Source organism: Hippocampus zosterae, chromosome 14 (assembly GCF_025434085.1).
Source record: "Hippocampus zosterae strain Florida chromosome 14, ASM2543408v3, whole genome shotgun sequence".
Taxonomy (NCBI): domain Eukaryota; kingdom Metazoa; phylum Chordata; class Actinopteri; order Syngnathiformes; family Syngnathidae; genus Hippocampus; species Hippocampus zosterae.
The window spans coordinates 7,414,211-7,429,039 of NC_067464.1; the positions used below are offsets into that span (position 1 = coordinate 7,414,211).

The 14,829-nt window shown below is 44.2% G+C and overlaps 1 protein-coding gene and 1 long non-coding RNA gene across 2 annotated transcripts in view; one reads left to right on the forward strand and one right to left on the reverse strand.

The window, feature by feature from the left end:
* The window catches only part of LOC127614978 (uncharacterized), a 289,388-nt gene that overhangs the window by 26,426 nt on the left and 248,133 nt on the right, over positions 1-14,829 (forward strand). The window lies entirely within an intron of this gene.
* Positions 2,202-14,829, reverse strand: part of arid1b (AT rich interactive domain 1B (SWI1-like)) — a 156,856-nt gene continuing 144,228 nt past the window's right edge. Inside the window, exons 14-22 of the mRNA XM_052086448.1 lie at positions 13,787-14,012; positions 10,208-10,349; positions 8,924-9,093; positions 8,149-8,281; positions 7,684-7,800; positions 7,515-7,590; positions 5,539-6,280; positions 5,272-5,402; positions 2,202-5,202 (exon numbers count right to left, since the gene is read on the reverse strand). Of these exons, the coding sequence (XP_051942408.1) occupies positions 3,439-5,202; positions 5,272-5,402; positions 5,539-6,280; positions 7,515-7,590; positions 7,684-7,800; positions 8,149-8,281; positions 8,924-9,093; positions 10,208-10,349; positions 13,787-14,012 (3,501 nt within the window). The 3' untranslated portion in view covers positions 2,202-3,438. The remainder of the gene's footprint in view (positions 5,203-5,271; positions 5,403-5,538; positions 6,281-7,514; positions 7,591-7,683; positions 7,801-8,148; positions 8,282-8,923; positions 9,094-10,207; positions 10,350-13,786; positions 14,013-14,829) is intronic.

Consider the following 14,829-nt stretch of genomic DNA (forward strand, 5'->3'; position numbering starts at 1 on the left):
GTGACTCAGCTTCTCAGAGGCAAAGAAGTGGAGGAGGTTTTCTCCTGTTTGTCGTCTGCCTACGTGAATCACAAATGACAGGGGAACACTAAACTGAGTGGGTCTGTATTTGAAGAACATGTCCAGTCAACACATGTGATTGACTGATAGATACTATATATATTCTGTGTTAAATAATAGTCTAACTAGTCATCAGAAGGCAAAATGTATATGGATATTTGGAGAATGTGTCCAAATTTTGTGACATTTTACCTCTTTCTATTTTGCATAGTGCCTCCTTGTTACTCAAGTGACCTCAGGAGAAAAGCAGGCTACACCTTAAACATGGCTGCCTGTCAATTGTATCACCCATATAGAAAAAACACCCATCCACACCCATGGAAAATGTACATTCTTAAATCACTCAGAGGCATGGTTTAGGAATGAGGGTGGAAGCCACATAGAGATTACAATGTAGATTAAAACGCAGATCTCTTGAATGAGAACAAGACATGCGAAACACTGTGGCGTTGTGCCACTAGATTTTAAAATCTTCATTTAATTATACAGGTCGTAGGTCTCATTATAAACAGAATAATACGGCCTCATTTGTGTACACGTATTCACCTTTTATATCTGCATGACGTGAAGTAAAAGGGCACTCTGGAATGCTGTAATTAGTTTTATGCAGTCAGCTTGTTTTTTAAATAATTCTTCCCACGTGATAATACCTGTTCTGCAGCTCCGGCTTCCTTCTTTAAAACACAGTCTGTGAGGCACTAAATGGGCGTTGTCATCCTTAGAAATGCCGTGATTAAAACCATCCTGGGATTGAAAAAGGGCAGGGCAGATGAATTCCATCAAAAACAGAAAACGCAGCCATACAGATCAACTGAAGGAAATAATCTAGCACAATTACAAAGTGCCGTTTGAGTGTCGCGAGGGGTTGTATGATGGATTGTGAATCTTATTATGAACCACCGCATGCAGCGTATGATGTGATATCCTACCATAACAGATTATCTTTAGGGTGCTACTACTAGAAACGAAATATGCAAATACAGGAAGTGTATCAAACATGCTTTATAAGTGGGATGTGACACATTCAGAAATAACCACTTGCATTCAAACTCATGTTAATTGTCAGTCAGCTCACATTAGCCATTATTTAAAGTGCACTTGAATAACTGCAAATACATTTCAGCCGTTCTAGTCGGCCTTAACTGACATTTTGTTACCTGTCTATCAGACTGACGGTTTTATGCCGACACTGACTGAAATGTCAATTTTCGTAATTTCTTCTATGGGCGGCAAGGTAGTGACTGGTTCATACGCCGGCCTAACAGTGCAGAGGTCCAAAGTTCGATTCCGGCTCCGGCCTTTCTGTGTGGAGTTTGCATGTTCTCCCCGTACATGCGTGGGTTTTCTCCGGATTCTTCCTCCACATTCCAAAAACATTTTACTGCGCTACATTACAACAAAGAATAAGTAAACAGTATTCACTGTAAAAAGAATACATGATAGGCCTAATTGAAAACAATTAATTTACATGAGAAAGTAAAATTTACACACACGACCAACACGTCCAATTAACGGATTTTGTACTAAAGTAAAAGCAATAGTTTGAAAAGTACTTCAAATGTAAAGGTAGCAAGAGGAAAAAAAAATCCCTAAAGACAAAAGCTTAAAATGCATCACAGAGGCCTACTGTGCACTACCACACCTTCCCAAGAATAATGACTACGGTACATTAAAATGTTACGGTGAAGGCTCCCCGTTTCAGCTGCATATATGCCCATTGAGGATGACCTCATTTTGAACAACTCGTACAGGTACGGCCAAACCAATAAGGCGTTGCCATGGTAGGTGTTTATACTTCTCATCCAACCACAATCAAAATCACTCGTGTGACTTTGTGTGCTTTATCCGGATAGGCCTGTTTTTAAAAGTGCTTTTGAAAAATGCAAAAACATAAAATAGTGCAAGGCTTTTTTTTTACGTGTAAGGAGTAGAAAATACATATACAATAAAATTGATTCTGATATTTCATGGAAATTTAATGAACGGAGAAGTAAAAAGTGTTCTGAAAAACAAACACTCCAAGGAAAGATAGAGATACCCAAGATTTAGATGTCAGGTAACTTGCTTGACACCTCTGAAGACAGCTAATGTTTTATTGGCCTGTAGATTGTCGAACATAATGCAATATCTGTGATCCTTGGTGATGTTCATCGTACATTTATTTGTGACATGTGCAGCACAGAGTATAAATGTATATACCGGATAAAAGAGACATACTGTAGGCATATGAAAAAGGCCAATTTTACAATGAGCATTTTTAACCATCTTGTAGGTAACATATTTCTTTTTATAGAGCATTCCAAAATATGCCCACTAATGTGAATGGAGGACGTTACCAAAAAGAAATGTGTTCGGTACTCTTATATAACCTCGACTATATATCCTCTCACCCTGGCACTTTTCATGTTTGATTACCAAAGCGATTGTTTTCTCAGCTATAATACAATGCATACAGGCGTTTATCATTATTCTTCTTATTCTTTTTTTACATTGAAACATCGGTTACCATGTTCGAATATCAGACCCCATTAACAAAATACTCATAGTAACAATAACAAATGTGTTGAACAACAATAAAAGCGTATGTTCATCGTCCCAGTTCTTGCTATGCTTGATTGAGATGGAAAGAACCATGTGCCTCCGTTGTACAGTTTGTATACAGTGATGAAACAATACAGACAAGATGATGTAACGAGCATTGGTGAGACAAAAGTTCGAAAGTCGTTGAGGCAATGATGAATAAATTAGACGTTTCTTTTTTTTTTTTTTGACAGGTGCGCTTCTCTCAAGCTGATTAGTGGGTGCAAGCTGCCTCCTTGTGGCCTAAAATACACACTGCAGGTGTGTTTTCATCATCAGGTTCATAGAAGGGACCACTTGTTCTAGTACTATTGCACAAGTTCTCTTCCAGCGACCGAGACATAAAGATCTCAAATCAGTCGGTGTGTTATTTTTTTCCCCCCACAAGTGCAGATAAAAAGTTCAAACTCCTGTACAGTGTCACATTTTTAAATAAATACTCTCCATTCACAAAAAGTAGATGAGCATATTTTAACTTTTATAAAACCGAAAAGAAACTCTTCGATGAAAGTCAGCACCGAAATCTGGGGGTAGCTTTGGGTGAAAAAAGTAAACAAATGTCAAACACAATTAGCAATGACCAACACCAGCAGGTATTAAATATTTGTATTAAAATGAAACCAACCCCACAACAGGGCTGAGAGGGCATATGGTACATAGATATTCTGTTTTAAGTGGAATAAAAAATAATAATAAAAAAAACTAAACACGTTTTATCAGTTTGATGAATAAAAATAGCACAAGTGAAACAGTCTGTCCACCTCAATGTCTGCCAACAAAGTCTTACCTGTGCTCCTGTCATAACTTCCCTAGGTGAAAGAGAACCTGGCAAATAATCGCCACTACTCCAGCGTTCAATACGGAAGAAATGGAAATGTCTAACAATCTGCTTTCGTAAAGCACAAATTCGCTTTTGTTCTCCTCCACTTTGGCCATGGCCAACAGGCCTTTGGCCGCTCTACACAACATGCTCACGCTCGGTGGATCCACGTGCGGGTGTCCCATGTGCAATAAGCTGTGAGGGTTATGCTGGTACTGGGCCATGCTGACGCCGTCCTCTAAAAAGGAGACCAAATTACCAACGCCGCCTTTCTGCATGGCTATGACACGTGCCGCGGTCGGGTCTCCCTGCGCCAGGTGGGAGGTGATGGCCACCGCCATCTCCCTGTACACTTGGGCTTTTCTCTGACCGACGTAGCGGACCAGTACCGTGAAGAGCTTCTCTTGTCGACTGAAAGGAGGCGTGGCAAGGAGGAGGTCCACGTTACCTTCCTGGATGCTCAGCTTGCAAAGGCACTCCAGAACCAGCCTCTGAGGGGTGAGTTGGGAGTAGGCCACCGACGAAGGGAAGGGGTCCTGGGCTTCGGCCGAAGGGCACACCATCCAGTGGAGGAGGCCATCCAAGATGGGAAAGCAGATGGTATCGGCGTAAGCGGAGAGATCCAGCTGGCCCGCGATGTTAGCTAAAGTGACCATTGCATTCTCCCTGAGCTGACTCAGACACTCCCACCGCCACTCGTATTTACTGCCGGACAGCCCCTTGTCCTGCCGCTCATCTCTTGGATCGCCGGGGGACGACCTGGTCCTCTCGGGGTGCTGATGGTGCAGCAAGAGGAGCCTGCCCAGAAGAAGAACCAGAGCGGGATGTCTCGACATATCCGAGTCGTTCCCCGGGATGAAGGACAAGCCGCGCACGATGTTGGAGACGCAGAGGCAGCGTTTGGCTAACGAGTCCTGCCAGGCGGCGCTCGGGTACAGCGGGGTTTCATCCGGGCATCGCGGTTCATCCTCCAGCAAGGTGATGCGGTCCCGCTCGCCGTCCGGATGCACCCGGAAAGGGTAGGACGGCAGCGAGCGAGCGGGGTGGGCGTTTGAAAGGGCGTCGACGCGCGCGCACAGAACGTCATCAATGGTAGCCGTGATACGTTTCCTCGGTTCCTCCTCTTCGTCGACCTCCCTGCTTGCTTTGAGCATCTTGTCCTCCGCCCCGTTGGCTGGCTCGCGGCGGGGCTCAAAGTAGGTCTGAATGTGAGCCGTGGTGTCGCCCCCGCCGGCTTGCCAGTGGAGCAGCCCGCTGGTGAACTCGACGAGGTCTTCCGTCATGTTTTCACTCGGGTCGTCTTTGTGAACAATGGTGATGGGGAACTTATCATATTTGCTAGCTTGTTTGGGTTTTGGTTCGAGCTCCGTAACGGGCAGCTCAACATCATGCTGGCTTTTCCCCTCTGCTTTCGCGTCTTTGTCTCCATCTTTTTGTACGCACTGATTTGGTTTATTGATCCCGTCAGTTGAAAGGGGCTCTCCAGTAACAACAAGATATTCCTTCACGGTGTTTCCTGGTCGTCGTTCCTCCGGCGCTACAAGAGCTGGGATCGATTCCGATGTAGCTTGCACCGCGGGTTCCATTTCACTGTCCAAGATAGTTTTTTCTTTCTGGTCGCGGTCGAGGTCCGACGAGCTTTCCTTTGTCACCGTCCCGACTTCAAACTCTTGCAGCATTCCAAAAATCTCAATCAGGTACCGGCGGAAGTACTCGACGATGAGCTCCAGGAAGCCAGGCAACTATACGGACAGAAAATGAAATCGTCAGCAGGAGGACATTCGCAAAGTGTTGTTAAGAGATCGCTTTACCTGGGAGAGATTAAACGAAGCAACGGTACTGTCGTCATACAGCAGAATGTTGATGGTATCAAGCGCCCACGTGCTCTCTGCTAGGAGGCCGGATTTCAGCGACATCATCACACGCCAGGCCTCGGGCATTCCTGAGATGACAACCGCGGGAGGAAAACGGGCGTTGGAACGGTAGTTGGTTCGCAAATGTAGGTTTACGCCGTCAGACACAAACGAGGGATGGACGAGACAATTCATTCAATGTTTCGAAGGAATGACGTGCGTCACCTGTGTCCTTGGAGGTAAGCTTGCGTCGAGGCCTGAGAATCGGCACGGTGCCCTCCACGCATCCCGGTGGGTTGTTGAGGTCCCTTCTCGGGTTGTGAGGGTACTGACTCAGAGGTCCACATCCCTGAGAGCCCATCACGGACATCCCGGGTTTTGACATCTTCATGGCTGACAGGAAAGCCGCTTTGCTGGGCGACACGCGAGAGTCCAAGGTGCGTTGGAAAGATCCCGGACTGGGAGCTCTGGGCAGGTGGTTTGCCACGGATTGTGAGTTGGAATAAGCGGACGGGGGGTGGCGGGATGAAAATGGAGGCATAGCGCCTGATGATGTCATGTAAGGAGACTGCCGATGCCATTGATCCTGCCCCGGTCGCCCATCCATGTCATCTCTGCCAATGGAGCCGTAAGGGGGCATTTGGGATGGGTGTCCTTGTCGATTGGGGTAGGGATAACCCAGGTCTGTCCTGGATGGCCACATGTTGGGACCGTCGGCGGTGTGGTTGGGAGGAGGCCCCCCGCCGCCCATTATTCCATGCTGGCTTGGCACTGAAGAACCCATACGATCGCGGGGGTAAGGGTAAGGGAACTGCCCTTGGATGGCTCGGTGATCCGGGCCTGAATAGCCCCCGCCGTAGTGATTATACATGTCCGCCTGCTGGTTGGAGAAGTGCATTCCGTACATCTCGCTCTCATGCCTCTTGGGCGGAGGACCATACATACCGTCCATGGATCGTTTGTAGCCCTGCTTGAGCAAAGGCGGGTGTGAGCGACCGCGCTACACTTTCAACACACAATCATTTGTAATCATTTATGGCATTTCTTTGTGACCAACTTCAAAATGAACACTTTGCATATACGTACACATACGCTACAGTGATCCCTGGCTTTTTCGCGGTTCGTTTATCGCAGATTCGGTGCATGGCGGATTTTTTCAAACATTCATAAATTTATGTCTTTTTTTTATTTACTTGTTTTTTGAGAAGTCCGCAAACGGTCCGCGAGAAGCAGTGAAAGTCAGCAAAACAACAGTGAGTCACATAAAGCAACATATACAGTACATATGGGGGGGGCGGGGGGGGGCTGAGAAGATGTAAAGCCATGTTGATTGGCTGTGCATCTTCTTTCTGTTTTATCACTTGGGTTACTCTTTGATCTTTAATCAGTGTCTAAGTGTTTTTACGATGCTGCTAGTCTGCGTGTGTGTGTGTGTGTGTGTGTGTGTGTGCGCGCTCTGCTCAAGCGTAAAGTCAAGTCAAGTCAAGAGTATTTATAGAGCACTTTCAAACAGCCATCGCTGCATACAAAGTGCTGTACATGGAGCGATTTAACATGCACAATAAACAGTAAGACAAATCGGTAATAAAGGCGGTAGAAAGCACCAAACAGTAAAATCAAGAACAAATCGAAGTCATGCTTAGTCAAACGCCAAAGGTCCACGTGGAGCAATTTATTGATTAACGTATATGTTAATTGGTCGCTACTTTGCGGATTTTCGTTTATCGAGGGTGGTTTTGGTCCCTGTTAACCGGGATAAACGAGGGATTACTGTATATATGTACGGTGTATAGAGTATATTTGGGCTGCAACGATTATTTTAGTCATTGATTAATCTGTTGACTATTTTGTCAATTGAATCAGACAACAACCAAATCATGTTTTTTTCTTCAAATACAACGTTATTTTAAAGTGACGGAATAAAAATGGACAAACGTTACGAACTAAGATGGAGTGGTTGGGTCTATTACATGTCAGAAAAAAAAGCATGCATGCCTAGCTGCTCGATTGTGTGTACCTGTGACCACGGAAGTGATTGTAACACTTTATTCTGGTTACTTGAATGGGTCATACGGTGTATGTAAATGTTCAGAATATGATTGCAAAACGTCATGCTCGTCATGCATTTTGAGGCAAAAAAGGCTTCTGTAATGACACTATTTGATGATAAATGAAAGTTAATAGATATCGAGGCATCTCACCTGTTGCTGTTGGTACATCCCAGAAGGATGCATCCCATACGGCATGCCAGGATACTGCGGATTGTAGCCATCATGTCTTCAAAAGAAAACAATTGGCAATAACTTTCTATACTGTGACAAAAATCCAACATATGGCAAAAACACTATGACATTACAGCCAGATTCTGACCTCTGCTGTGAAGCGTATCGGCTGGAAGAATACATGCTACCCTCATTGTGAGGTGCCATGCTGTTCTGACTGCCAGGTGGACCCAAGCCCCCCTCCATCCCCATCAAGTGGTCCGGTCTGGCGAGTAAACAACAGTTAAGGTTTTCATGCCTCAACCGACAAACAGTGGAACCTCTAAAGTTGAGGGAAACCTGAGGTCATGCAACCTTGGAATATAAAAAGAATTTTCAGTGCTGAGATGCCATGACCATTACGATTCATAATTTACATGAACATTAAAATGATTTTTACTATTTGTTTTGTTATCCCGGGAAGAGAGCAATTCAAATTCCATTCTTCCCTATGAGAAAAACTGTGTCAACCAGACTTACAAGTTAGAGATTCCACTGTCGTTCCACACAAAGACTTTGCATGACAGAGAATATTACAGGTTCATGTCCATCTTGGTGTGTCTCTCATGCTCACCTCCTGTCATAACCCGGTCCGTATGGATACTGCGAGCGTTGACTTATACTAAGGGCTGCTGGGGGCCGTCCGTACACGTCCTGCACTCCCCCAGGCGGCATCTGGCCAGGCATGTAGGGATCTGCTCCCGCCACTGAGGGGGAACAAAATCAAGAGGTAAACATATGGCTACGGGTATGTCACATATACAAATGCCGACGTATTTATAGGAATGTAGATACTGCGAGTAAAACAAGATTTATTTTTACATGTATTTCGAGGAACTAAATAAGTAATATGGCCTAAAATGCGTTTTACAATTGAGCCGTGACCACCGCTAGCCAGCAGGTGGCAGCATTCCCAAATAAATATTCACCAGTTTCTCAATTTGCTGGTTGTTCTATAAATAATGTAAACGCACCCTGTTTATTTTGCCCTTACGTTGTACATTTTGTCAAAAAAAAGTTTTTATAACTGCTGCTACACTAACTGATCCCACGGATCCATTGACAATAGCATCAATCTGATTCTGTTATTCGGTAGGTCCGTCCGTCAAGTCCAACTATTCATGTTCTATGTTGTCCGCATTGGGGTCGCAGGTGAGCTAGGAGCCTAGTCCAGCTAAATCCAGAAGGTCCGATCCGTGAGGCAGATAAGCACTAGTGCCTCGTGTATGCACCAAAACGTCCATCAAAATATTATCATTCATTCAAACGCCGTTCCTCCTTAGGTTTCATAAGGTGCATCCCAATTGCAATGTTTGTTTTGCGATATGCTTTGCATTGGCATCACTCACTCTTCCTCATGCCGGCGAAGGGGTCCTTGGCGTCGTATTGCATCCTCATCATCATGTCAGGCATGCCGAGGCCTTGCTGATATGAAGCAGAGGGTGGCAGAGAGGCAGCCCGCTTCTGGAAAGCTGGGTCACTGACTTCTGAGAAGGGATCCTGCACACTCACGCTGCTCCTGGAAAGGGAAGCGATTTAGGAATAGAGGCACAACATGGAGAAGAGTAAAGTGGGAGCAGGAATTGTGTATGAAATGTGTACCATTGCATGGAATATTAATTTTTATTATTTGTAGGCCAGCCTGTAAACGTTGTATTTTGTTATTTACTCACCCCCAAATTATATTGGGTCATCTCAATATTTTCTGCGTTGAGCTAACAAAATACACATTGGGCTCGATTTTTCTGAATGGCATCAATCTGGCGCAGTGGGCTAGACTGGTGGTGTGAAATGAACCAAAACGGCAATACACCAGCATCCCATCCTGCGGCAAAACTTAGCCGTGGTCCGAGCAGGTGTAAATTTAGATTAACGTTCTGCTCCCAAATTGTCACTCGGCCAGGCTCATCTCCAAGGACACGTCCTCTGTTGTGCCACAAAGCCTCGTTGGCGCAGATAGATCTGCGGTGAGCCTTGCACTTGCACAAAAATCAGTATTCGCCGGCATTTGCGCTGCGCTGCAGAAGCGCTATCTGAGAAAAAAGAGAGATCGATGTGTGGTACGACTCAACATCAAAAATGAGGTCAACATGTCGTTTTCTGGGAGCATTATGGACCCATAAATGCATACAATTTATCAATTACGCATTGCGATTACATAATTGCATGATTTATTTTTATTATTTTCACCAAGCGTGTAAAAACCACCTGCTGCCCATACTATAAACCATTTATTTTATTGTTGGCATGAACGACTTCCTCTACCTACTAAAAAAAGTCAAGGAGCACAGGAGGCGGTATGCCTTTTGCGAGACTAATATCCTCAAATGCAGTCACGTAAAATACGAGCTTTACTTCATCTTCAAATCATAACTGATCAAGTGTACCGCAGGCTTCCTCACATCCGTCTCGTGTGACCTTTAGGTCTGTAAATCACCTCCTCCTTTCCTTTCATGAGATACGCATCAATTTGGAAGTGTCAAAAGATATTTTACAGGGAAAGTGCTTACATTAAATGTGAAGTGTAGTGAATGATGACTGCCGCTACATGCAGTGAAAAAGGCACTGAATGTACCGCTAGCAACAAATAACATTTTTGCCATGCGATGTACAGACAGGGTGATTTAAGTTACCTGTTTGAAGGCACAGGTGTGCCCTGTCCAAGAGGGGTGGTAGCACGGATGGGGGGTAAGAGGTCCACTGCACCTTCTGCAGTGGAACTGCTGCCAGACGATAGCGGCGTCTGTGGACCTTGTAGGGAGCCGCCTGAGTTGGCTGCAAGATTGAGATGACGGGATGTTACGACCGTAGCTAGAGTTATGTCATTAGCTTAAATTGCAACGATTATAACCGTAAGACAGCTTTTGCTTATCCACAAAACTCTTGACTGTGGGCTTTGGTTGGACAGAGGTTCTGTATTCGAGAGAATACTTTGGAATTGAGGCCAAAGCGCTGGCAGGAATGACCTACATGAGAAGTGAGCTGAAGCAAAACAACCCACATATGCCCATCAGTACATGGGAACAACATGGCGGGTAACGAAGGGCCGAAGGAGGAAGAGAAGAGCAGTTGAAAACCACGGAGATGAATTTCTCTGAAGGAACGGCAAAGACCTTTGGGCCCATAGGAAGGGAAAATCACAGCGCAACCTTCAATCGCGCCGCACGCTGTTCGACTGATTACAATCTCTTCTGAAGTTGAAAAAAATATTTTCCATTAATTGAAGTGTAGGAGTGGCAAGGATTGAGGTGCTGAAGTCAATTGGCTCATATAAATGACAAATTAATATACTTTACATCTGTTAATTGCTTTGAAGCAAAAAAACAAATAAATAAATAAATATATATACACGTCATTAATTTTGGAGTTAATATTGTCAGTGATCAATAAGATGAAGCCTGGCATCTGCATTTTCACATTTTGTTTTCTTCATCTTGGATAAGATGTAGATTACATTTTCCTTCCTTTTGGCAACACAGAAAAAGATATTGGTTGAATTTACTCAATTTTATGATGTCGTTTTACTTTGTCAAGATGCTGCACAAAACAAAACCTTCTGGATCCAGATACATTTTGAAGTGTACTATATATCCACTTCCAAAAAGGATCAGGATCCAGATGATTTTATTTTTCGTGCAGCCATTTGATGAGGTAAAATTGAGTAAATTGCACACACCATTTTTTTTTTCAGTGTCGTAAGATGCGACATAAGCAAAACAAATGACAACCTGATCTGATGAAATGGAAGCATTGACCTCAGCCTGTGCTCCTGGCGGGTTGCAAGTCAATCACGGGGTGATTATGAAGATACGAGCGGGAATTGATCCCACGATAGGGACGTCCTTTGTAAGTGAATCACTATGCTGCTATAAACAAACGTATTAAAATCTCTAATACCCTATTGAAAAAAAATACGTACTGTACTTCCTAGGTAAGGTGTTATAATAGGAAATAGAACAAAGGTATAACCGGGTTAGCCTACTTAGTTGTTACAACGCCACCGTTCTCTGAATTCAATGAGTAAAGAGACACAAGAGGCTGGCAACACAAGCTCATAAAACCAAGGGATACAAATTCCCTGAAGCAAGTTTAATGGAAAAGGAGGAGCGCTCTGCTAAAAAAGATGACAAAGACAAAGAGAGGATATGAAAACAGCCTAATGAGCATTTAGCGTAAGAAGCCTTCCACTGGAACAGCTTTGGTGGCCTATTACTGCACCGCACATTTCCAGTAGAAAAAAAAAAAAACAGGCTAAAGCTTTAAAAATTCATATGAATTCTAAATTATTCAACAACGTCCCCTGCGTCTACATGGTAGGTGATCGAGAGAAGGAAAAAGAGAGGCTGAAATGAAGGGAGAGATGGTTGTGGCATCATGATGGGAGAGGTGGAAGCATTATTCTTGGCCGGAAGAGGAGCACACTCCCGTCCCACATGTAAACAATGCCGGCTTTAACCAAGGTACAGAACTTTCTTTAAGAGCAGACGGGCTCAATGAAGAAGATTCAGGCGTGAGGTGAAGAATGTGGATGGGAGATGGACGCGAGTGTGAACTCAAGTGCCCTTTCGCTCCACATTGAGAGGGAGGAAGATTGACAGCGGGGAATACAAATGTGTGCGCTTTGAATCACGTGGTTGACATTTGCGGATGACATAATCCAAAAGGATGGGGTGGGGGTAGGTAGGGAGGAGGGGCGATGGGTGGGAGTCAGTCAGCCGAGCCGCTTTTGTGAATGAAAGGTGACGGGGAGGTCAGGTTTGTTTACATTATACATTCCAGCCCTCATTAATCACTCTTCCACATACACGCACACTCTCCCTGCTACCAGCCCGCTGGACACACTCCATCTGTGACATCACTGCACTGTCAAGTCTATAAATAGACTGGCAGGGACTCTGGAGGGCAGATGGCTCATAAAGTAAAGTACAAATAAAATACGGTATTGGCGCGATAAGTATTAGAGACAGTCTTTTTTATTAAAATTGATGTATTGAACAATTTAGGCTTTTTTTGTTTGTTTGTTTTTCTACTGAGCTTCCAACATGATTAATCACCCTTTATATGCAATTATTTATTATTATTATTATTTCTATTAAAATCAGTTTATTATTATTATTATTTTTTTTTTTTTTGTAGTGCCACAATATTGCACAGTGCAGGGACTTCCTGGCTGGTCCACCCGCATTACAAATTGTGGGAGTGTTCCAAAAATTATGTTCACACCTTTTCTATTATTACCAAAGTATCGCATTTCATTAGTAGCCTTTAATTCAGTCTAGAAAAGTAAAACGCAATCACATTTTTAAAATATTTTTTCTCCCCAATCATTTCTCACAGTTATGATGGTGTGCTAGAAACAAAGTCATCTCTGACAACAAAGAAAAGACGGGTGGTCCAAAGCAAAGTGTCCCAGTTTTGTCACCTTTCATGCGGACAATCAAATGAGCCAAATTTACTGTGATTTTATTTTTGTTCTACGTCAGCACGGTGGTCCAAGTGATGTGGAGTTAGGAACTCTGATAGTGCCATTCAATGATTTTAAACATCTATTTTTAAAATATTTTAGGACCACACATAAGAGAGGAGGCTGACTTATGGTGCATTACAAACATGAGGGAAGATTTATTTCGCCATACGTGTTCATGTATGTGGTTCACGTGTCAATGCTCTTTTCCACAAGCAAGAAAACCAATCTGAAGTGTCTCATGCAGGTGAAGTACTCTGAAATTCTTTTCAAAAGCTGGGGTCAGCTTTCTCATCGCAGATGCAAATTAAAGGCGTGCCCCGAATGCACCACCTCTCTTATTTCCTCTACACGCCTCCCTGATCCTCGGGTCAAAATTGTTCACAATACCAAAAATACAGAAGGTCACCCAAACACAACCTCCATTAACCTCAACCATACAATAATCCATAAAAGGCAAGTCTCAGGTTTGAGCTCCAAATGAGACTGGTATCGTAGTTGACCTGGATTAACTCATTCAGTACCAACCAATTCTGGACCAAGTCTGAAAAGACGTTAAAAAACGTCTTTGGGAGTGAATGAGTTTACTGGTAAATTGTCTCATCACAGTTGTTTCCTTATAGTATTTCATGGGCTTCGAAGTGCTCTCCTGAGAGCATGCAGAACTTTTAAATCGTCTGCGACGTACAACTGGGTTGCATGCAGGTGGCAAAGAGGCTGAGACCGGTGAGAACTGAACAAGCCTTACCAGGTGACGGAGGCTGGATCTTGACTTGCTTCCTGCTGTCCACCGCAGCCACGCTTCCGCTGCTGCTGCTGCTACTGTCGGCTGGAGGTTCTTCACCTCGCTCCATCTTACACTCGTAGGCAAACAGGAACTGGATATAGTGCTTTTTGAGCGAGCTTGCTGAGCTGCTCGATGTTCCCACGCTCAGCGTAGTAGACAGCTCCCGCCACTTCTTGTTCTTGTTTACCTGTGGAGGGTGACAACATTTTGAAATGTTATTTTAAATGGATGGATGGATGGATGGAGTCCAGCAGTAAAACCCACTGGGTCTTTGTCCATCTCAGAGGCTGGTAAAAACCAATAGTGGATCAGATTCAGAAAACAAGTGCGCAGTGATTGGTTGTTACCTGAGCCCCGAGCAACTGTGATGTCATATTCAGTTGACAGAAAGTGTCAAAATGGCCGGCCCCCCGGAGATTTTTCAATATGGGTGGATTTTGCTGCTGAACTCATATTTATAAGACTCCAGGCTGAGGTCTCGGTCTCTCATGGTGGCAAGCCTAGGAGTGGGGTGGGGGGCTTAGCGGAGCAAGGTATTTGTGAATCTGAGGGTGCCGGTAGTGGGCGTCGTCGTCGTGAGTTCTTTGAAGTAGTTCAGTGCGGGTCCATTATGGGTGAATAACAGAATTCTGTAATAGGTCGTTTATGAAACAAGGAGCCAATGCAGTGTTTGAAGGATGGGAATGATCTGTTGGTACTTAAGGGCTCTCGGCGGGGCTACTTTGGTTATATTGCAGCTCTTCGATGGACTTGACAGGTATCCTGGTGAAAAGCCAGTTATAGAAGTGTACATCCTTGAGGAAACGGAGACATGGACCACTGCACATCTGATGCTTCTCTCATGGCACACTCTTGTATGTGTTGGGAATCACTGTTCCGAGCAACCAAAGTTAATTTGCACTGCCGTTCTATACATGTGTTAATAAATACAGCTCCTATGATATTTCGATTGACAGGAAAGTGTATCGGATTGATCCCATTGAATACAGTTTTATAAGATTCCG